Source organism: Salvia splendens, chromosome 20, assembly GCF_004379255.2.
Source record: "Salvia splendens isolate huo1 chromosome 20, SspV2, whole genome shotgun sequence".
NCBI lineage: Eukaryota > Viridiplantae > Streptophyta > Magnoliopsida > Lamiales > Lamiaceae > Salvia > Salvia splendens.
In genome coordinates, this window is record NC_056051.1 from 3,270,029 (window position 1) to 3,294,823 (window position 24,795).

The 24,795-nt window shown below is 33.1% G+C and overlaps 2 protein-coding genes and 1 non-coding gene across 7 annotated transcripts; 2 read left to right on the forward strand and 1 right to left on the reverse strand.

The window, feature by feature from the left end:
• The first annotated feature begins 3,416 nt into the window (after positions 1-3,416).
• LOC121782801 (extensin) lies at positions 3,417-5,053 on the forward strand. The gene is made up of 2 exons (XM_042180749.1): positions 3,417-4,697; positions 4,788-5,053. The coding sequence occupies exon 1, from the start codon at positions 3,449-3,451 to the stop codon at positions 4,679-4,681; it is 1,233 nt and encodes a 410-aa protein (XP_042036683.1). The 5' UTR covers positions 3,417-3,448; the 3' UTR covers positions 4,682-4,697; positions 4,788-5,053.
• Positions 5,054-16,291: 11,238 nt separating this feature from the next.
• Positions 16,292-16,373, forward strand: TRNAS-GCU. Its single transcript has one exon. It is a non-coding gene; the product is annotated as a tRNA-Ser (tRNA).
• Positions 16,374-16,483: 110 nt separating this feature from the next.
• LOC121782598 (serine/threonine-protein kinase STY46-like) lies at positions 16,484-24,015 on the reverse strand. 5 transcript variants are annotated; one of them, XM_042180510.1, is made up of 17 exons: positions 23,586-24,015; positions 22,914-23,045; positions 22,342-22,581; positions 22,089-22,203; positions 21,632-21,738; positions 21,378-21,491; positions 20,834-20,906; positions 20,314-20,424; positions 19,624-19,674; positions 18,686-18,825; positions 18,489-18,596; positions 18,278-18,351; positions 17,895-18,070; positions 17,632-17,727; positions 17,325-17,405; positions 17,052-17,102; positions 16,484-16,978 (listed from the first exon to the last, which is right to left on the reverse strand). In XM_042180510.1, exons 4-17 carry the CDS (start codon positions 22,182-22,184, stop codon positions 16,814-16,816), a joined length of 1,443 nt encoding a protein of 480 aa, XP_042036444.1. In that variant the 5' UTR covers positions 22,185-22,203; positions 22,342-22,581; positions 22,914-23,045; positions 23,586-24,015; the 3' UTR covers positions 16,484-16,813. The 5 variants fall into 5 exon arrangements, with proteins under 5 accessions (XP_042036444.1, XP_042036447.1, XP_042036445.1 ...); XM_042180513.1 differs by lacking the exon at positions 23,586-24,015 and having other exon boundaries at positions 17,895-17,971; positions 22,914-23,574; XM_042180511.1 differs by lacking the exon at positions 23,586-24,015 and having other exon boundaries at positions 22,477-22,581; positions 22,914-23,572.
• Positions 24,016-24,795: the final 780 nt, after the last annotated feature.

The following is a 24,795-nucleotide window of genomic DNA, read 5'->3' on the forward strand; positions in this document are numbered from 1 at the left end:
TGACTATTGATGTATCCATATAAAAATAATGAACGAACGTGCAATTATTCCAATGTAAAAAACAACAGTTACACATTTTCTTTCGTTTATACACGATCATGTTTAGTCTTCCTTTTGTCCTTTCCTTTTTAACTATTCACTCATAAATTTCTTACTGTTAAATAAATTACTAATAGTCTTAATCTACTATTTTTAATTCCTAATTAAAAAGATAGTTCAGTGACTCCTCTTAACAAGCAATCTTTTGGAATTTGGATCGATTAATAGAAGTTTCCTCGTCATTACATTTACATCACCTTGTTTATTAATTATTATATCCACAATTAATTAGGTAGCCTATTACGTCCACATATAAAATAAGCTTTGTCAGCTGCGGAAAATTTACACATAAATTCCAAATTTGCCTCACGCAGTCAAGATCCTTTCACATTGGAAGACTTAATTACCAATATATTAGGTGGAAAATGGTAATTTAAAGATTTATAAAATTTATCGTACAAAGAAAGATTGTAAAAGTGAATTTCGAATTTTTAATCTGCTATTAGGTACAAGATATTTGTATATTAATATTATGATTAGTCAAGCATAGTATATGTACGGTGATTATTATAAGCATTATTAAATGAATTAAGCTTAAAATTAAGTATTATATTGTGGGAGTGAGAAGCTCTGATTTGGTCTACACCTAATCTGTGTAGTTGGGAATCTTGAATTATATTAATGAGATGGGTTTTTAATATGTTGTTGTTATCTTAGTTAAATCGAATGCCACGTGAAAATGTCATAATAGAATATTAACCGTCATTCAAGGGTCTAAGCAACCATGAATCCATTGGAACTAAATTATTAGCTAACTACTTAGTGATTACTATTAAATTTACTACATCTCATGAAATGAGAGATGGACACATTCAACTTTATGACGATTATTTTTACTGTAACGTTTTGAATAATACTCCCTCCCCGTCCCATAAAAATATATGCGGATGAGATGGCACGAGAATTAAGACAAAATTAGTAAAGTAAGATAGATGAGGAGAATGATATGGTAAAGTAAGAGATGGGAGAGAATGATAGTTAAAGTAGAGTTAGTGGATAATGAGATCTACATTATTAAATTGAGATGACTTTTCAAAAGTGGAATACACCTATTTTTGAGGGACGGACGAAAATGGAAAATGCACATATATTTATGGGACGGAGGGGAATATAGTATTTGATTATGTTCCTTAAATGATTTAGTAGTTTTACCCACTAGATTGTTGGATTCATCCATACTTAAAATGCATAACACCCATTTATAAATGTAATTTTTTTTTTACTCATTTAGAAAATATAGTTGCTAAATTCACCTAGTTTGAGAATTCTGATCAAGATAATTATATGCACAAAACTAAAATTTAGGGTAAAACTCATGTCATATAATCTAACTTCATTAATGATTTCTTTGTCCAAATTCATAAAAGACGGCTAGGAATATAGATGTAATTTACATATAGACTCTTTAATGCTTTATAATTTAATTAACCACCTCAAGATATTACTTTATTTTCCTGAGAGTGTTATTTATAAATTATTACTCTTCATATATATGGTCTTGAGCTCAAACTTTCACTTACGATTGAAGTTTGTATACCATCTGATCGAATCACTAGCTATTTAATCGGACACTATACTAATTTTCTTCTTAATATCAGCCTCATATTTTAAAATGAGACCATTCAACTAAATGCACAAAATTTGGCAAATTTTGATTTTGTACATGAGCTAGAAATCCGACTTCAAATACACAATTTTTCAATTGGTGAAAGGTCGTGTATTTCAGTATTTGGACATAGTCAATCATTTAAAATTCACCGTAACCTATATTAATAGTGCATTAATTCACTAATCAAATTTTTAAACAAAAAAAAAATACTCCACATACACATTCTCAATTTCCATCCAGAAAGAAACAAGATTTTATGTAATAAGAAAAGAAAGAAAGAACATACTCCATATTTAAATATTTAATACTGACATAAGTGGATTTAGTTTGATCATTTTTATAAAAAATTTAATTTATGTAGGTCGTACCAAAAAACTGATAATAACCCAATAAAAATGTAAACATACTATTGAATCAAAGGATACATGAAAAGAATAAAGCAAACAAGCAATAAAGAAAGGAAAAGCAGTAAAGGAGATAGTGATACACCTACAAAATGTTTTTCTATAAAAAAAACACTCTACTTTCACTTTTTCTAATATTAATGAAGGATAAATTAGTGCCATATAAAGAAGCTAAAAGACATTATATAATTAATCATAGAAAAAAGGCACCACTAAAACAATTTTCTAGAAAAAAACCAGTTTTGGTGACTTTTATTACTTCCAATCTTGGTTAATTCATTATGCATATACAATGTCTTAATTGTTTTATATGCAACACAATACTACCATTACATAAAGCTATATATGTATAAATTGGAAAATTGCAATAAACATCTCAATGATGATTCGATTTTCCTGATGAAAGAATCTCATGTAGCCATTGAAATAGTTGGCAGAGTAATAAAGTGTGATATTTGATGCAACTTACTAATAAAACAAGAACAAAAGAACAAAGAATCATAGGTATAAAAAAGTTATTTAATATCTACTATGATATCTACATTTTCACTCATTATTCCATGGAGAAAGCTCCTGCAAATATGAATAGAACATGGGACAAACCGTTTGGTCCCCAACCCAATATATTTACTTAAATACCACATGTAATTTTCAAAGTGTTTTCTTTTTCTTCGGATAATATATACTCCTTGTCCCACAAAATAGAGACATTAGGAACAACGCGAATTTTAATTGGAAATTAGTGAAATAAAACAGAAAAATACCCACCTTATTAATTAATACTGTAATATGTGGTGAAAATATTTTCGAAATTAGAGCGTGGACTAATTTTGTTGGACTGATTATTTTCTGGAGACGGAGAGAGTATTTCATTAATGTTATATGTATATAAATAGGTAAAGAATAAGATATAATGTAGTATATCATTGTTTTCTTCTACGTTGATCGTCAACCATATAAAGTGGTCATAGTACTTGAATGTAAAAGACGTTTGTGAATCCAACTCCAATATAGAACACAAAATAAGCTCTAAAATAGAAATGAAATGCAAATAGGATAAAATAGAATATTTAAAAAGAATAGGAAGAGCAAGACTTTTCCGTGTGAATTATGGAGAAGGCCAAATCGATCGTTGGCAGTCACTAACAAACAATTGCCATAAAACTATTGCTAGTCAATTCATTAAAAAAAATACAGACAGCCAATCAACAAGTTAAAGAGTTTAAAAATAGAATTAACCGGGATTAATATGGGATTTGAAAATGGTAAAACCGAAGCTATAAAAAGAGGTGGGAGTGGAGAAGTATTAACAACATCAATCCCCCAAAACCCAACGATGGGAAGAAGAGCAAAAATGGCTTCTTCTCTCACCGTCACCGCCGCCTTGGTGGTGGCAGTGCTTTCCATCTGCCTGCCGGCGATAGCCAATGCCGATAACTACCACTACACTTCTCCTCCTCCTCCCTACCACTACTCTTCCCCACCGCCCCCAGTGCACTCCCCACCTCCTCCGTACCACTACTCGTCTCCACCTCCACCAGTCCACTCTCCACCACCTCCATACCACTACTCATCTCCACCTCCACCACCACATGTGTACAAATACAAATCCCCACCACCACCAAAGCACCCGTATGTTTACAAGTCCCCTCCTCCACCACCACCAGTGTACAAATACAAATCACCCCCACCGCCAACACCAGTGTACAAGTACAAGTCTCCACCGCCACCAAAGCACCCATACGTGTACAAGTCTCCTCCTCCACCAACTCCAGTCTACAAGTACAAGTCACCACCACCACCAAAACACCCATACGTCTACAAGTCACCACCCCCACCACCTAAGCACCCATACGTCTACAAGTCCCCGCCACCACCACCCAAGCACCACTACGTCTACAAGTCTCCCCCTCCCCCAACCCCAGTGTACAAGTACAAATCTCCTCCACCACCACCCAAGCACCACTACATCTACAAGTCTCCTCCTCCTCCAACTCCAGTCTACAAGTACAAATCTCCACCACCACCGCCTAAGCACCACTACGTCTACAAGTCTCCTCCTCCCCCAACCCCAGTCTACAAGTACAAATCACCACCACCACCGCCCAAGCACCACTACATCTACAAGTCTCCTCCTCCTCCAACCCCAGTCTACAAGTACAAATCACCACCACCACCCAAGCACCACTACATCTACAAGTCTCCCCCTCCTCCAACTCCAGTCTACAAGTACAAATCTCCACCACCACCGCCCAAGCACCACTACGTCTACAAGTCTCCCCCTCCTCCAACTCCAGTCTACAAGTACAAATCACCACCACCACCACCCAAGCACCACTACGTCTACAAGTCTCCTCCTCCCCCAACCCCAGTCTACAAATACAAGTCTCCCCCACCACCGCCTAAGCACCACTACGTGTACAAGTCTCCTCCTCCCCCAACCCCGGTCTACAAGTACAAATCTCCACCACCACCACCCACTCCAGTCTACAAATACAAGTCTCCACCTCCCCCACCGGTGCACAAGCCATACTACTACTCTTCCCCACCTCCCCCTCACCACTACTGATCAACGAATTTTCCACGTAAGCTTTTACATATCATCTTATTTAATCTCAAATTATTATGTTAGGAATTGGAGTATTTAACTTACATAAATGTGTTTATGGATGCAGTAAATGAGAATGTCTGAAATAAGAAAAAAGTGGCTGTGGGCTGAAAGAGAAGGATCCATGCAAGGAGAGAGGGAAAATGAAGATTATATTATTACAATAAGCCAAATCCAGACGCTCTTCTCATAATTTGTTTAGTGTGTTTTGTTTAATATTCTGTTTACTTTTCCCATCTTTCTGTAATTTCACATATTCTATATTATATTCTCCTCGCACAATGCAAAGCTTTGTTCAATCCAATAAAAGATGTTCCTTTTCTACCTTTTCAATTCTCTCTCTCTCTCTTGTAGTATCAGATGAAAATTATACTAATAATTTAGTGGAAAATCAAAATATATAAGTTATATTTAAGCACAAACCATGGATATATGAATTAAAATTATGATGAAAATATTTGAGAATAGAATATATAATTTGTTAAATAGTAGTAATATTTGAATGATTATATTTTAATCTGACCCTACTAAAATTATTGAGCTTACTGCCATCTGAAGGATAATTTCAGATTTATCGTGCAAAATGATTGTAAAGTTATTTCACAATATTCTATAAAGCTCGATATAATGCCAGCTTTTTCATCTCATTTCAGCACTTTACAGCTTATCTAGAGATAAAATTTTTCAAAGTTATGACTAATAATAGTCAAGATAAAAATTGCAATTGCAATTTGATTTATTAAATAAATAAATTGAGTTTCAGTTTTATATTTACAGATTATTTTGAAATTTACAAACTTATTTTTTAATTGAATTATTTTATCTTTTTATCTAAAATAATACTCCCTCCGTCCCCCAAATATTATCCCACTTTGACCCGGCACCGGTTTTAAGAAATGTAATGAAAAATGAATTGAAAAAGTTAGTGGAACGTGAGTCCTACTTTTATATATTAGTTTTATAATAAAATGTGAGTAAGAATGAGTTAGTGGAATATAAGATCCACTGCCAAAAATAATAAAAAGTGAAATGAGACAAATTTTGTGAAACAGACGGAAATGAAAAAATGGGACAAACTTTCAGGGACGGAGGGAGTGTTATTTGTTAAAATTTCCAATTGATTATAATATAAAATATACGTTGTGTCTCAGTATGTTTTAAAAATAAATGAACTGAATACCTCTGTAAAAAAATTTAGAATATCAGGTTTATTAATTTTAGATAGAAATAAGCCTTAATATTTCGGAGCCTGGGTGGTGAAGCCGGCTTGATAATATGGCTTCATGGCTCATTAATAACAAATTATCCACGTGACAATTATTCTTTTCACACTATGTCCACGTGCTTCATCTATTTTTGTCCTTTTCCGGTTTTTCCATCAATTATCCACCGTTCGATCACTGGTGGGCCCGCTGCAGAAATACGTGGATATATTTTAAGAGTAGTGATTTAGAGACATAAGGTCATCCACAACGCTGTTCCTATACCGTTTCTATACCGTTCCTTAAACCACTATTTGAGGGCCTCACTGTACTTTTTTACTCAATTCCTTAACTATGGAACGGAACCTGCAACCCTCCGTTCCTTAACCGTTCCTTAACCGTTCCTTAAATTACTATTAATTCAATTTCATTTTTTTTATTTCCAACCCAATTCAATTTAAATAAACACACTTTAATAAAAAACAAACACACTTTATTAAAAAACACACAAGCTCGCCGTGTGCTTCGTGCGCCTCACCGGTGTCACCAGACGAGTAGTTGCCGCTCGCCGTGTGCTTCGTGCACTTTGAGGTTGAGCCCGAGCTCGAGCGGACACCGCCGGCCCACCTTTCCTCGTCCTTGACGAGCTGCCAAATATCAACATATTTGAACTGTAGACCGGTGTCCTTGTAGAAGACGCGCAAAGCCGCCCTCAGAATGTCGGCGCCCGAAGCTCCGCTTTGGTAGTTCGCAGCTTCGGCCGAGTAGATGCCGCAAAATTTTTTGACCTGTGCGTCGACTCGGCCAAAGTGAGCACAGAGCATTGTATATTTGCGCTTCCGGGCCCCTTTCGGCTTAGTCTGGTGGTAGACATCACGGACCTTTTCCCAGAAGCACTTGGCGGCTTGTTGGTTCCCGACGATGGGATCGTACGAGACGGTGAGCCAGGCGGTGTACACCGCCTTAGTTTCTTCGTTGTTGTACGGATGCCGGCCCAGATCCTCCAGTTCCTCCTCCTCCTCCTCCTCGGGTGCCTCAGACGCAGCCCTAGAGCTTCCACCGTCTCGGCTTCCTCCCTGGGTGGGTTCAACGGGGATATCCTCCCGAATCTGGGACAAACCCTGAGAAAGCCGCGAGCCGGGTGGTCGAGCGTAGGCATCCACATCGAAAGTGGGTGGTTGGTACCCACCCGGCGTCGCCGACCCCTGGGTGCCCGGCGTCGACGACCCAGAACCACCAAGTGTGTTGTACATAGTCTCCCAATCGCCGAACGCGTTGAGACCCTACCCACCGGAGCCGCCACCGCCGTAATTCCCGTCGCCGGACATTTTGTGAAGGAGATTGAAATAGAAAATTGGAGAGGAATTGATGTTGGTTTAGGAAGAGTAAATGTGTAGTTGTGTGTGAAATGTAATAAATTAGGTGTATTTATAGAATAAGAAAATAAAAATAAAAATAAAAAAATTAAAAAAAAGTTAAAAAAACGGTAATATTACCGTTAAATTTTTTTTTTAAACATCAATTTTTTTTAAAAAAATTAATTATTGCGTCATCGCTGACGTGTCCCACTCGCGGGCCGGCGAGTGGGAAGCACGCACGAAGCGGGGAGCGCCACGTCGCCCCAGCGCGGGGCGGCACAAGCCGTGCCGCGTTCCGTGCCGTCGGCACCCGGAACGGAATGGGAACGGAATGGGAGCGGAATGGTGCGCCGCAACGCGTTCCGCGGCGAAACCGTTCCGGCGGAACGGCACGCGGAACGCCGGCGGCACGTGTTGCGGGTGCCCTAATGTCTCTATGACATAATGCCCCTATGTCACTTTGCCATAACCTTAATTTAAATATGTACTAATATACCCTTATTTTAGATAAAAGGAAAATTAGTAGTTATGTATAATTGATTATTAGGGAAGGGAAGTCAAATCTAATCAAATTAACTATCTACAACTAATTAATACATAGTAGTATCAATTAAGATTCACGTTTATTAGCAAAATTTTAACAAAATTTCAACTATTTTCACTACTTAGTTTCTTATTGATATCCAACAAAATAATATTTATATTCAATTATTTTATTATTAAATAATTCTTAAAATTCTAAATAAAAAAACTAAATTTAATTTTATAAAAATTAGAAGTAAATTATAATTATACTAGTCACTGTCATCTAATTATTTTATTATCAAATATTTATAAAATTTGCAAGTTATAAAAAATACTTCATGTCTAATATAAAATAAATTAAAATGATACTCCATTAAATAGTAACATTTAAATTTTAAGTCATATAAACGATTACATAAACTCTATGATTTTATTCACCATTTTCGGATGGTAAGATGTAAACTTTTGAAACTAATGCATTTGTCAAATTAATTCACTAGTATTGTAAAGATATGAACATTTCAAATCAATGCTCTAATTTTGCAATTGTCTATATTTTCTGATTCTAAGCGCTAGCCAATAAATTGGTAAGATACTCCATATCATAAATTGACTTTCTACAAAATTTGCATTATATAAAAACATTTGAATTCAATCATCTAATAGTCATATAGGAATACTTAATTTCTTAATATTATCCTCCAATGAAATAAAAATATTCATTCGCATCCAATTATTTTATTATTAAATAATCATTAAAGTTCTAGAATGTAAAAAGTATATACGTACAGAAATATATTTAATTTTTAATTAGTATTAAATAATTACTAAAATTCTTAATCATAAAAATGATTGCATGCATATACATACTTAATTTCTTAGTGTCATCGTTCAACGAAATAGTAATTGTCACTCACATCAACTTTTTTTTCTTCTATAACAATGTTTAAATTTCTAAATTGTAAAATAGTACTTCAGTAGTATACATATGTTATATACTTAATTTATACTTGCACCATCTAATGAAAGGATAAAGTCATTTGCATCAAATTATTTTATTAGTATTTAATAATTACTAAAACTCTGAATCATAAAAATGATTGCATGCATATACATACTTAATTTCTTAGTGTCATCGTTCAACGAAATAGTAATTGTCACTCATATCAACTTTCTTTTTTCTTCTATAACAATGTTTAAATTTCTAAATTGTAAAATAGTACTCCAGTAGTATACATATGTTACTTAATTTCTACTTGTACCATCTAATGAAAGGATAAAGTCATTTGAGTCAAATTAATTTATTAGTATTAAATAATTACTAAAATTCTTAATCATAAAAATGATTGCATGCATATACATACTTAATTTCTTAGTGTCATCGTTCAACGAAATAGTAATAGTCACTCACATCAATTTTTTTTTCTTCTATAATAATGTTTAAAATTCTAAATTGTAAAATAGTACTCCAGTAGTATACATATGTTATATACTTAATTTCTACTTGTACCATCTAATGAAAGGATAAAGTCATTTGCGTCAAATTATTTTATTAGTATTAAATAATTACTAAAACTCTGAATCATAAAAATGATTGCATGCATATACATACTTAATTTCTTAGTGTCATCGTTCAACGAAATAGTAATAGTCACTCACATCAACTTTTTTTTTCTTCTATAATAATGTTTAAAATTCTAAATTGTAAAATAGTATTCCAGTAGTATACATATGTTATATACTTAATTTCTACTTGTACCATCTAATGAAAGGATAAAGTCATTTGCGTCAAATTATTTTATTAGTATTAAATAATTACTAAAATTCTGAATCATAAAAATGATTGCATGCATATACACACTTAATTTCTTAGTGTCATAGTTCAACGAAATAGTAATAGTCACTCACAACAACTTTTTTTTTCTATAGCAATGTTTAAATTTCTAAATTGTAAAATTCTAAAACACATTATTTTGACACCATGTAACAATTTAATTCTAGTATACAAATTTAAATTGTTGTTCCCTAACATTTTGTCCATTAATAAAATAAAGCATAAATAAATTTCGAATCTTTATTTGATGCATTAAGAACTCAAGCAATTAAATTGATTTATTAATTTTATAAATAGCTAAAAATGGATAAACTTTTACTTATACATTCATTAATTTATTTTTCCAGCAAATTAAAAAAAATCAACTACTTATAAAAATTACTCCCTTAGACAAATAATCTTCGAACTTATAGGAATGTATTTGAATATTAATCCATATCTTCCATATACATTTCCCATAATGAAGCAGTCTTATTGATATCATACGTAATTAATACCCCTTATTCAAAATTTCCATTTTCTAGATGTAAGGGGTAAAAAAGTACCTTTATAAAATTCAAATTTTATTAAAAGTAGAATATAATGTAATATTACTATTTAACCCTCATTATGTCTTAGACATTATGTCTCCAAAACATTTTTCATATTTTAATTACTGACACAAATATAGTCCCCACTTATCATGTCGTAAATATTGTACTACTACTAAAACTGTGAATTAAAAAAATAAAAAAATCTTCTAATTCGATAGATCTATCATATATGGAATTAGACGCAACGATTAATTTCGTTATATTTTTTATTTAGGAAAGAACACTTTCTGTTCTTTAAATATGAACAAACATCTCTATTTTAAATGTCTCTTAAAATAATGAAATTTTATGTTAAGAAATATTTTTCTACTATCTAACAAAGAGACATTTATTTTTTACTATGAATCACATTTTCGTTTCTATCTCTAATTTTATTAATTATGGATTAAAACTCGTGCCGTTTTAAAAATTTAGATTTTAAGGGACTAATTAAAGAAGTACTTCCATTATTGCATAAATAGAGTATCATTTAAATAGAGTATAATATATGGACGATACCATTACATGAATTTTAATATATTATTGGTAAAATAAAAAAAATGGAGATAATTAATATTGAAAAAAAGATGAACAGTAGAAAGAAAGCGATAGAATTTTGGTAGATGGACAAAAAAGAGACTACTTTAATTAAAGAAATGAGTAATGTTTATTTAAACCAATTTTCCATTTTTTTTATGTGTTAAATTCGGCTCTTTTCATTTCTCGTGTTCATATTTTCTGCAATAAGGTAAGGAATTGAATTCTTGTACGTATGTAAGTTGATTATGATTAATTAACTCTGATTTCTAGAATTGGATATTAAAAACAAATAAAAAGCTCCCTTTTCTTCACATCCATGGGACCAATTGAATATAGTACATCCATTCTAATTTCCAATTATCATATAAAAATTCAAAATTAGAAGAGAATCTACCATAAATAGTGGCAATACAAATACTTGAAAATCAAAGAACGTAAAAGTAATATAAAATCTTCCAATGATAAATATAGTTTAAACTGTCTTAATATCTATCGCTTAACAAATTACTACTATTAGCTTGAAAAATGGATTAACAACTAAAGATCGTGAGTCAGCTAAGACTATTAATCTCAATTTTGGAATAAAGAAGAATATGCCCCCAAAATGCCACAATAATGAAATGCTATCAATTGGATAAGTAAAAACAAAATGAAATAATAAAATAAATGAGGGATTGATAAAGGGAAAATGGTGGGAAATTATTGACTGGAAATTAAGTGATGAGACAAATTAAATAGCATAAATTTATGATTAAAGACATGATGTGATATGGTGGGGACGGAATGCGGAAGCCAGAAAATAAAAAAAATATATTGGAATTAAAGGAACATCCGAGACATAAAATTGCATATCTTAGTATTATTAGAATTTCAAAATCTTATCATTTTGATACGTTCCATAGTAATAGTCATTTCCCCTTTTATTAAAAGTCAACATATTTATACTCATTTACTTTACTCTCTCTTACTTTATTCTCTCTTCGTCTATTTATCTTTTCCATTTCTTACTTTATTTTTCTTTTACTTAACTCTTTTAACACAAATTTTCTTAATCTCCGTGCCGAAAATTGATGTTTCCACTACTATGGAACAGAGAGAGTACTTAACATTACATACTTATTCATTGAAAACATAAAATATCAATATTATTATTATTATTATTATTATTATTATTATTATTATTATTATCTCAAATATGATTAAATTTAGTATACTAGCTTTATTTTTACAACACACGTAGTATTTATTGCTAAATGTCACGATTTCATATAATAACATTTATAAATGTTAAAATAAAAATTATGTTACTGTTGAAAACGATTTCATATAATAACATTTATAAATGTTAAAATAAAAATTATGTTACTGTTGAAATATATTTTGTGGCGGATAATTCTTACCACACAGTTGTGACCGACAAAAACATTCAGAAAATTCAACGTGGGGTGTATGATTGTATCTAGATGAGTAAAGAATTAAAGTGACATATGAGAAAATGAAAAAGTTAGACCACTGTGAAATAATAAAGCATTCAATTGCATGTCAGAAAATAAGGGTACGTGATTAGACTGCCAAAATTGCAAATTGCATTAATCTAATGCAAATAGGTATACATAGTTGACTGCATAGTCACTGGCTAATTAATTAAAAAAAAAGTAATCATCCTTTTTAATACTCCTATACTATGATACTATTATATTTCTACTCATATCATAGTTCACACTCCTATATTTTACTTTCTCAGAATAATATTTTTAAATAGTTTATATAAATTATACTACTCCCTTTATCCTACAAAATTTATCTCATTTTATCATTTTCGTATGTCCCATAAAGTTTATCCCACTTGAAATCTTACCCAAAATAGACATTAAATATATTCTTCAATCTCTCCAATGTGAGACCTTTATTCCATTACACATCTCCATTCAGTACAAAGTCAAACAATTTCTTAAAACGCGCATCGAGTCAAACTGAGACAAACTTTGTGAGATGGAGAGAGTAGTACTCCTATTATATTTTAGAGATAATAGTCATTTAAATCACGAAGTTTTCAAATTCTGGTACGTCCCTTAAACTTTGAAATTGGAACATTAAATCATATAGTTTCAATTTTTTTGAATTGTCTCATCCATGCACAAATTGAAATCTTTTTGTGATATTAAAAATGACAACATATCAATAAAATAAGAAGAGAAATGAGAAAATAAAGGAATATAAAAGAAAAAATACACTTAATTTAATGAAACACGTCATCTTGATTATCGTAAAAGATGATATTTTGTGCATGATTGTGAAAATTGAAAAAAAAAATAAAACTTTGTAAGACTAGTTTTTGATTAGATATAAATGACTGTTAACTTTATATTTTAACGAGTACAATTCACCACCACCAAAGAAGCATTAACGAGTACAAATCACCACCACATCACCTCCACCTCCGCAGAAACGAAACCATATGTTTACGAATCTTCACCACCATCACCAGCAGTTAACATATACAACTCACCTCATTACTAGTTAGAGGAAAAAGGTAATATTCCTACTAGTACTAACTATATGATACTACGAGTCATCATCTATCCTTACTATATATGCCTAATTAAATAGTAGTAATAATTTGAGGGAGGCGTGAACATGTTGCATGCAGAAATGAAAAGATCATAAACAAGGCCTCCTAAAAAGATTGTGAGAGGGATTAACTGAATTTGGACTTTACATATGTTGTATACTACTGCTAATTACTAATATTGCATGGGAACATATGCATGTCTTTTTTGCGAGTTTATTTTTGTTATTGTAATGTTCTTCAACATCAATATTCTCTCAAAAAAATTCTACCATCATTTTTCTAGCTACTCAATGTATCTTATTATATACTCCATGTATCCCAAAAAAGTTAGAGTTCCTTCTTTTTTCATTCGTTTTGAAAAAATTATACTCCCTCCATCCTATAGAAGATGACCACTTCCTTGGGCTGCACGGGATTTTATACGACTTTATTTTGTGTGTTAAGTGGAAAGAGTAAAGTAGGAGGAGAATAAAGTAGAGATTTTTTTTTTCATTTTTAGTAATGAGTCATCTTAGTTGAGACAATCCAAAAAAGAAAATAAGTCATTTTCAATACATTGAAGAGAGTAATAAATAGTTAAAATAGTTAAATAGTAAAGTAAAAATGAGAATATTTTGATTTCTCAACATCAGCCGTTCTGTAGATTGAAATAATGGAGTGTAAGACTTTTCAACCATGATTTATAGTATTTTGCAATATATTTTGCTAGAAAATATATTGCAAAATAGTAGGATTAATTACCTATAAATTTTACTGATGTTATTTTCCCTCCATCACAATAATACATGTAATTTAATTTATACTCCTATTAAACAAGTTTTTTTAGGTGGCGAAGGATACCTTCACATTGAACTACCCTCCGTCCCACAATAATTGTCACTCTTTTCCATTTCGGTCCGTCCCACAATTATTATCACACTTCATTTTTATCATAAATGGTAAGTAGGTCTCACATTCCATTAAACTCACATTTTATTATAAAACTAATATAATATAAAAAAATGGGACTCGCATTCTACTAACTTTTCCAACCAACTTTTCTTTATATTTCTTAATACTCGTACCCACAATCAGAGTGACAATTACTGTGGACGGAAGGAATATTTAGTCAATTCTCGAAAGCAGGGAGAAATTTTATCACACAATAAAAAAAACAAGAAATATTTAGCTATCAATAAATTCTTATCCACTCGTACACCGTTAAGGACCACCTAGATGGTAGAATTTTCAAAATTCAAAGTAATAAATTCGACTGATAATATACCTCCTCCGTCCCCAAATAATATGAACTATTTCCTTTTTCGTCCGTCTCTAAAGAATATAAATTTTATAATTTTTAAAATTCAAACAACATACTACCCCTACACATCATTTTATTTACAACTTATATCATTACCTAACACTTATGCCATTATAATAATGTGGACCTCACTCTCCACTAACATTATTTTCACTATCCTTTCTCCCTCTCTTATTTTCCCTCTTATTTATTAAAACTCGTATTGAACCCAAAGTTCATATACTCTTTGGGGATGGAGGGAGTATTTATTTTCTTGGATCAGTTCTGTATCATAGTATGTTACGTATCAAGCTGGTTACTTGCAAGCTATTCGGAATACAAGTACTATATTCCTCTGTCTGCCATTTGTTATCACACATTGACCTAACTCGAATTTTAAAAATGTAAAGTAATATTAGTGGAAAAGGTTCATTCTACTTTCGTATAATACTATATATATAATAAAATGTGACTGAAAATAAATGAATTGGTACAATTTGTGATTCACTACCAAATGTAATACTCCAAAAAGTAAATATAACAAATATTGATAAATGGACTGAAAAGGGAACTAATGACAAATAATAGCGGAATAATGGAGTATGATCTATCTATGGAAGTTTTGAAAACTTACGCTTACAAGATTTCCGGTAAGCGACGAGACATTAAAATGTAGGTAAAAGACATCTTGTATCTAAAGTTAAAGAAGAGAACAATATGAGTCATCATCAATCATTTATTTGACGTTGAACTTGAATAATTTGTTTGATTAAACATTGGTTAGAGGATGCATGGACTTCACCTACTTTGACGTGGACCTATTGCATGCCAAAATTCATGAAAAAAAAGATTCAATAACATTTATTTATAAATATACATGTATATAATTTGCATAATTTTTGTATTGTCAATTTTATAGAATAACGGTTTCGAAATTACTTTATTTGTATTGTCAATTTTACCTTTACGAAATTTTTTACTTTTGAATGCTTCAAAGCAGAAACGTTTTGGGCCACAATATTTAATTTTCCTAACAAAGATTTTAATTTCCTAACTACTTTATTTGTTTTGTTGGTAAGAAAAAGCCTCCATAGACGTATGGTTAAATTGTTTCCATCTTAAGACAGCCCATAGAGTTTGAAATTTCTATTCGACTATGAGCCGTTAATTTCGTGTAATTTTTGAATTGTCCCGCAATTTTGAAAATAGTGAAAACCTTGAATTTTAAATTAAATTCCAATTTTTTCTTGAAAACTGTTTGAATGAAATTATACTACTCTCTCTGTTCGACAAGAATATGCACTCTTTTATTTTTTTTAAAAGTCTTTTCTCTCTAATAAGGTAAAACTCATTCTCCATTAACAATACTTTAATTACTTTTTTTTCTCTACATCTCTCTTACTTTACCAATTTTATATTAAAACTCATGTCGAATCAAAAGTGCATATTCTTTGGGGACGAAATGAGTACTATCTAATATGACATACAAAAAATGAAATACCACGCATAAATTTTATTTTGATTATGAGAAAATTAAGAAAAATGCTTAAATTGTGAGTTTAAATACTATAATTTTCAAAGTTGCATAATGGATAATAACTTGATGAATTTTTTATAGAATTCGCCTAATAATAAAATTGTGACATTATTGTGTTTATTAATCATTGGTAACCAATATCTTACAACAATGACGCTTTGGCCGAGTGGTTAAGGCGTGTGCCTGCTAAGTACATGGGGTTTCCCCGCGAGAGTTCGAATCTCTCAGGCGTCGTTTGATTTTTTTTAATTATAAAACAGATAAATTCATTTTCTCAGTTGCTAAATAAAACTCTTATTTGCAGATCCATTTCTTAATCAAATGAACAAAGCTTTAGACACAAATTTTTGTGAAATACCAATTTGGATATATTTGCATTCCTGAAACCGTGGAAACCACTCACTTATGATCTATATTACAGGTACAGAAATTGGTGTTAGCTTCCTACCAAAAAACTGCATCATACTAACTATGATCTATATTACAAATATACTTATGTTCCTCCATTTACCTCTATAGTCGTATCAATAATCGATGAGGAGAATTAGAGAAGCACTCACTCGTTAGTATCGAACCACGTCCACTGTATGTTGATTGTTAGCAGCCATTAGGTGCATCCAGCAAAATTGGCAATATACTATCATTCATCAATGAGGTTGTGTTGTTCAAGAGTTTTAGCATGAATTTGTTGCACACACATTTACTTCCTGCTGGAGTGCCTCCAGCTCGATTCTGATCTCGCTGAATGAAGGCCGCTCGCTAGGAACGGCTTCCCAACATCTCTGCATCAGGCTTATTATTTTCGGATGTGCATTCGTTGGGAGTTCCGGTCGAAGTCCCTAGTTCGTTCATGAAATAAGTCAAAACAGAAATGTGCAAAACTTATAATCAAGGCCGAAGTAGTTGACGAACCTGTCTCACTCCTAAGGCAGCTTGTAGAGGAGTCATGTTATCATAAGGTACCTGTAATGTAAAAAAGGAGGAGGCAAAGATGAATATAGACATATGCAATTTATGAAACCTTTGGTTTTTCATTCTTTAGCATTGCCATTAAATTTGATGAAAATTCTTCGAAATAGTAAGAATTTTTGGGACTTTTGCAACAAAACCAGTTGTGTTATCCATCTTTATTCTTGCTTGTATTAAGCCATGAAGATCACTATAACTTGAACAAAAATTTATCACCTTGGCTGTCACAAGCTCCCAAAGAACAATGGCAAAACTGAAAACATCTGCTTTTTGGTCATACGGTTCATGGTTTATCACCTGTATAATGAAAAAATGGGTAAGAAACCGCTCACCAGATAGAGCGAGCCTAGGTTGCAGAATTAAGACATAAACGACACAATTTGTAGTATTATGATGAGCAATGGATTCACAAAATTAAACAAACGAAAAATTAAAGAAAACAAACCACATGTCATATATCCGCTGCAGAATGTATAAATCGTCTCTAAGGAAAATAACGTAAAAGAATTGAAAATGGATCTACCTCAGGTGCCATCCATCGGTATGTTCCAGTTTCTGCAGTCATAACCCCGCCATTGTTCTGGAACCGAGCAACTCCAAAATCTGCCACTTTAACAACCTTGAAACAAATTATCGCACAGATCAACAAATCATAACTTTCAATAGCAAAAGGACTGCATAGTGTACCAAGGATGCCAAAATCTCATTATATCCAAGAAGAAGATAAAGGTGCATCAGACATGAATAGTAAAGAGCAGAAAATTTAAATTCTTATGAATAACTCACACTGAAAGAATCCATAAGCAAATTTGCAGTTTTCAGATCCCTGTGAATAACATCCTTCTGGTGTAGGTACTCCATTCCTTTGCAGACATCAATTGCGAATTTCAACAACTGTGGGAGCTTCAACGAGGGATGATTTTTATGCAAATATTCATAAAGGCTCCCTCTGGGCATGTACTCTAGAAATGTTATTAACACAAATAAATCATCGGGACATTACACACTACAGTAGTTGAAAAAGAAATCAGTAACTAATCATGTTTATTTTGATGCAACAGGCACAGCCACCAATACGAGAATGCCAACGAAGAATACAACATTGTCATGGTTATAGAAACGAAAATATCTGACGAAGCTAGCTAGTACTCTTTTTCAAAGCACACTACCTGTCACTATGCATAAATGTGGCAACTTTGTGCAAGCACCAACGAAACGTACAACATTGTCGTGCTGTACCTGTCTGCATCCAAATAAAAAGGATTTCAACATATTATTCTAATTTCAAGACACCTTCTTGACTCAACTATATTTACTATACTATTCATGGTATGAATTGATTCCAGAATATATATTACACTAGTCTGCAATAATAATTACCTTAGAATAGCAACTTCCTGTGCAAACTCTGCCTCCAGAGAGTTATTCAAATGCTCGGATCTCAGTACCTTGACAGCACAATCTTCACAAAGATATACTCCGCGATACCTTGTCATTGAGAATATTAGGTATATAAGCACAAGCAAAAAATGGCTCAATCAGTGAACAAATTCTAATGAGTAGAGCATTGAACTAACAGATCTCCACATGATCCAGATGCAATTTTTCCCCCTATCTTCAACAATCGCCAATCGATTTCCCAATCTTCAGAATTTCTTTGTGCAGCAATGGCTTTCTCCAAAATTGATTGAGATCGTGAAGAACCAGACCATGATCCCTTGATAATTAAAGGCAGATTATTTGTGAGGTGACCATAACCATATAGATGTTAATAATAAGTTATTTTTGGAAGAAAACTCCGGAGTTAATGCTGAGGAATGCACGCATAAGAAAACATGACAGGATGAATAAAAGTAAAGCCAAGCAGATAAGGATCAACCCTGCATCACAAAAGAATTGGACTAAAATGATATACCCCCCTACAACTACAATAACTTTAGATGTATCCAATTGATCTGAAAGAGTGAAGGACCTCTAAAAACTATATCAATCCTCTTACTACAGATCATTAAGAGTCCAAACATTTCGCATCAAGTTTACTTTCTTCTTGGAGACTTTAGATCGGCCAGACTCTCAATTACCACATCCTTCAACAAACAGATGCATACTTTCTCCATTAAACAAGATCCAAAAATATTCATCTATAATAGTAAATTAGCTAGCGAAATGCACTACTTCCTTATAGCATTAACAGAATCTTTTACAATAATCCCAATGACCATATGAAAGTAAGCTGTAAGCGCCAATGCATGATAATAGTCTCAATCATCTTAGGAAGAGGAAAAGAAAAGCTTTTATGCCAATTGTGGTGGCTTGAACTGAGAGCACAGAAGCAACTAGCGAGATATTGGGTTTAGAGAATGGAGGGTGGCAGTGGAACTAAAGCAATATTTAGAGCAACATAACATACAGAGAAGGACACTGGAACTGAACATATCAGATTTGAAAAAAAAAAGAAACAGATCAAGGTGAATAAATGCACTGTTCTGGGCAAACAATATGGATTATTAATTACCTCACTCTCAGCAATTGCTTTCCTCATCATGTTGTATAATCCTTCCGTATCCTAATCATAGTATTGCAGAAGTCAGCAATTTCAACATAAGGAAGCTTGCCACTACTTAGCAGTAACAAGTATGGAATATTTGGGCAAAATCCTTGAAAAATAATAATGTAAAATTACATCTGCCAAGTGCACTTTTAAGCAAAAACATTGGAACACTATGCATATTGCCACTCAAGCCTGTGAACATCATACATTTCTTCAATTGCATGATTTTGTGAACACACACAATTATTATAATTAACTAGCATGGAGTTCATACTTATTAGGCTAAACTACGCAACAACTGAAGTTAACAAAAATGTCGAACTATTCCTAATTATAATTAAATGCACAAACTATCACAAAATTGCAAAAATGCCATGAATGTCAATCACCGGCTTGCCTCCATTTGTCGTTGTGTGGATCATGTTTTCAGCCCTTTAGGCTATATTAGTATATTATTTGTGAACATGTTTTTTAGAATAATTTATTGGTTTGCAGTTTTTTAAAAGAAAGGGGAGGCAAGGAGACTGGATATTCAAAATATTTGTTGAGCTCTCTGAACTAAACTAAGTAAACAATATGGGATCTGAAAACCACTTCAATCCTACAATATAAAACATGACATATCTCACAAGCTTGATAGGCTAAGAAGGATACCTCAGAATGCCATCCATCAACAACAAATACGTCCAAGGAGTAGCCATCTGTTGTGGAAAAAACATGAGCTTCACGGATATTTAGTCCAGCATCAGAGAGCAAAGCAGATAGCTGGTCACAAGAGAATAATTATTGGGGTAAAAAACAAATGCATTTAGCTGTTAAAATAACAAACAAACAGTAATGAATACGAGTGCAGATATGAAGAACAAAGAGAAAAGAGAAGGAAATAAAAGTACACAAATAAATTATATATTAAAAAAGTAGATGATAAGAGGTGCTCCGGCACCAGGTGTTGAAGTTTCATTTGCAAAACAGTTAAGACCACCATTTTAGAAATTTGGCATGAACATAAGTGAATATACCACCGCATGTAACATAAAAATATGAAGTGCTTCCCAAATCATTGAAAATAATCTGTCTTACCTCAACAGGGATAGCTAACACAACAAGTGGCACTAGTGCATATTATAAGGCCTGAAAACTAATAACTAAAGTAGCAATAACCCTCTTCTTTTACCTGACTGAGAAGTTTTGGTTTGTCAAGTGTTGAAAATATTATCTCATGAATTGGTAAGCATGATGCTTCCTCCCTGCAATACACATGGATTTTCGGTCATCCTATTATAGTCAGTAGACTAGTAGGGAATGTCCATCAAAGTGATCCAAGGTAAGAATCTATCTTACACATCTTCCTGGTTTGTCAATGATAACAAGTAAATTGTGAATGCTTGGTCCTGAGCCATCAGTCCATCACATATGTCATAAAATTCATCTTAACTTGGGATCCATATCATGGTTTTAAAGAGAATTCCAGATTCAGCTAAACAAAAACTCGCCCATTTTATGTTTGACAACTCGTACTAATTTTTAAAAGCCAGGATCCAAGCATTTGAAATAAGTTTCCAATGTATATCAATTTGTCCATCTGTTATCTACAGATAAAGAGCTGAAAATGGGTGGTACTCTACCTACATTAGCTCCTATGATGTCCCAAATGCTAACGCAAGTTTCATCATTGAGAGTCCAAAAGTGAAAAATCATGAAAGAGAATGCAAAACTACCTTTGCACAAAACCTTCAGGAGAAATTTCCTTGTTCACGTCATTAGAATCCTTCCTAACATCCAGATTCAGATCCTCAAGCCTAGAACAAGTCTCACAGTCACCCCCAGAATTCCTGTTCCCAAGCAAAGTAATAGTGCAAAGGCTTACAACAACATATAAATTCATGTGCAATTATACCAAAAGAACATGCCTTTATAGGAAAAAGAGGAATCTAGAATCTATTCATTACAATTAACCTAATATCTCAAGTACCTTTCATTTGACGAGTGGACACCATTATTAGTATAATGTGGAAATGAGGCAGGAAGAGCACTTGAAATTTGTTCCCCTTCAAAATCATCATCTCTAGTGCAAGCATGCTAAGCAGTACAAAAAAATTAAATAAAATGAGCATACATCGGAAACATATCAATGAAATGAGATGCTCACTGATAACTAAATTAATGCAGATAGGCGGCTCAATTTGCTTATTCGTTCTCTGTCAATTCGTTCATAAAAACCACATGAGCTTAAAATTGTTGGCTTACGAGTTCTGACTACATCCTAATAATACCAAACCATGAGCCACTAATGTTACACTCCCGAGGATGCAAAAACACTGACAAAAATAATGCCACTTTCCATTCAATTTTCGATTCTTCTTTGTCAAGCTAACCCGATACGTAGGAAATGAAGATCGGAATTGAGTAGCAAAGAATGCCAAATTTACCTCTAGTAAACGGATGTGGAAAACAGGTCGATTGTCAGGATCCTTTGCACTAGCAAGAAGCTTTTGATGTAACAACACATCTTCCACTTTTTCCATATTGATATCCAGTCCATAACTGAAAACCACAACAATACCAGAAATCAATTAGGGCATGTTTGGTTCATCATATACCATTTGTTAAGAAATGGTGTTGGGCAAGAAATGCTAAACCATTTCTTAGGTTACAAAAACTGATTCTCCTTGTTTGGTTTACCATTTATCATTTCTTGATATTTGGTATTTGATGTTTGGTTTCCCATTTAGCAAAAGTGAGATATGAAAAAGACATTTTTGCCCATGAAATTTTTATGTTTCACCCATTTTTTAACACAAGCGGTTGCATCTTCACCATTCATCGGTTGAAACTCTTTCTCAAAGCCAAGCACCACGTTTTCTCGAAGGAGGTAAGCTCGAAATTCAGCAATTCAGCAATGGGGAAGAAATTCAGCAATTTCTGAAATTCAGCAATTTAGCAATTTGAGCTTTTTGGGGAAGAAAAATTCAGAAAAATTCAGAATACAAACTAAAAAAGTTAGCATCTGGAGGAGAAATCCATCTTCATCATATTGCCCACATAAACTATGAAACAACAACATTTCACAGGGTTCTCCAAAATTTCACAAAAATTTCAACAGATCAAAATAATTGATGCCAATAATTTCAGCAAATTCATGTAACAAGGGCATTAATCCATTGCTGAAAAAGCTAATTCAATTTTGGGTGCCCGTTCATATCGGAAAAGGGGAAAACCCGTTCATATCGGAAGCTAATTCAGAAAAGGCTTACCTCGTCAACTGAAAATTGCCGCCATTGCCGGAATTAGCGAGCTTTCTCCTTGGGTCAGTCTTCTCCGACGCGAAGAAGGAAGAGGAGCGAAAATGTCGTCAAATTGAATTGTTGGGCAAGAAAAATCGCAGGCTTGGGGTTAATTGGGGAAATTTCCAATCAATATGAACAAGTCAGATATGTATCAGACCAATTTTGGAAGATATGCTAAATGGCACTATCTGAACATTTAAGGCGGGCCTCTCTCTTTAACTTGGGCCTGTCGAAAACTATAAATGCCAAACCAAACATCTGATAACTCCATTTAACACACACTAACTGATGTTATAAGACAAACCAAACACACCCTTAAGTCACAGCACCAGATTAACAATAACATAATCAATCAAGTACCTAAAAAGTGGAACAGAACATCAAACTCTAGAAGAGTCAAACACTACCTCATACAACTGAAATCCCTACCTCCGAGCTCAATGTCAAAGCATGTGTTTGAATAAAATTTAGCAAGTATGCTTACATATTATACACACTAAACACATAACACACCTATAAATACATATATTGAAAACATAAAGAGAAGATCGTTTTCCAAAATCTCAAATTATACATACTGCATTGACAAAAAAATGCAAAGCAATCGAAACAAATAGTAGAGCGGTTGAGCTAACAAACCTAGTAGGCAAGCTATTAAAGTGAGCCTCCAACTGCTCGAGGAAATGAGGATTACTAACCGCCTCCTCATTTCCATTCTCAATCAGGCGATTGTAAACATCATTCCTGATCGCATCGTTGTTTCCTCCAAAGTTGCCGTAGCTCCGAGGCGGCGACGAGCTCTCGCCTACTTCCTCGGCGAATTCCATGACCGTACAGAAATAAATAGCACGTGCTTAAAAAAACAGAAAAAAGGAGAGGTAAACGAATTTCATCGGAACGGTATCTTTTATTCGCAAAGGATGATAGAATCTAGCGGATTCGGTGGGTTGGGGAGGAGGTAGGGGCAAATTGGTCCGCCATTACTGTAGAAGGCAGAGGATTTGTCGGAGGAGACTGTGCTGTGATAAGAGAGAGAAATCTTCCAAAGTTTTTGGTGTGAAGAATGACAGTTTTGTTTTTTAGATAAAGGCTAGTAGTCCTATGGATATGCAATAAATAAAAAATTGAGGGGTTTATTGGATAAAAACCCAGAATTATTAATTAACCAGTGGGAATTACACCTAGGGGCAACGGATCTTAGATGAATTACAGGATTTAAAAAAAAATTAAAAAATTACAGGATACCTATGCCACGTGTGCAAGGTCGCATTTGGTTGCAAAATTAGAATATTTGCAAAAAATACTTTAGCCTATTCTTTTGGAATTTTTTCTTTGTTAAAAATAGTACTATAAAAAAATTATTTGTTCCAAATTTGACAACAGAAAATAAAGAGTAGTGTTCCACTACGGCAAGTAATAAGAGGTTGTTCTTGTATAGTTCTATATATATAAAAAAAGTATTCTTGCATTATCATTACATATATGAATGTCTTATTAATTTTTTTTATTATACTACTCTCTCCGTCCGCGAATAGGAGTCCCGATTCACTTTTACCTTAAATGGTAATTGGATCTCATTGACATCATCATCGAGACTCTGTTTTACAATTGGTTCGAATGTTCATTCGATATTGAAATAGTTCATGTGACAGTCATTGTCAGCGTATCACACGATGAAGCTTTGGTTATAACTACATAGATAAAAGAGAACTACACATAGATATATGATCATTAACTAGCCAAAGAAGTATTTATGGTATAGTAGAACATACCACTCATACTTAGGGTGTCCACTATAAGGTGGACACGCCCAATAGCCCCGCCCCAGTTTTTGTCCATAGCCCCAATT

What these genes read in the sequence shown, in the direction of transcription:
- LOC121782801 (XM_042180749.1), top strand. Translation starts at nt 3,449, where the DNA reads ATGGGAAGAAGAGCAAAAATGGCTTCTTCTCTCACCGTCACCGCCGCC.
- LOC121782598 (XM_042180510.1), bottom strand. Translation starts at nt 22,184, where the DNA reads ATGGAAAAAGTGGAAGATGTGTTGTTACATCAAAAGCTTCTTGCTAGT. An exon ending in CCTGAAGGTTTTGTGCAAAG is followed by an intron (nt 20,907 to 21,377) that starts GTAGTTTTGCAT and finishes TGTGTATTGCAG; the next exon opens with GGAGGAAGCATCATGCTTAC. An exon ending in GGGAGCTTGTGACAGCCAAG is followed by an intron (nt 17,103 to 17,324) that starts GTGATAAATTTT and finishes TTTACATTACAG; the next exon opens with GTACCTTATGATAACATGAC.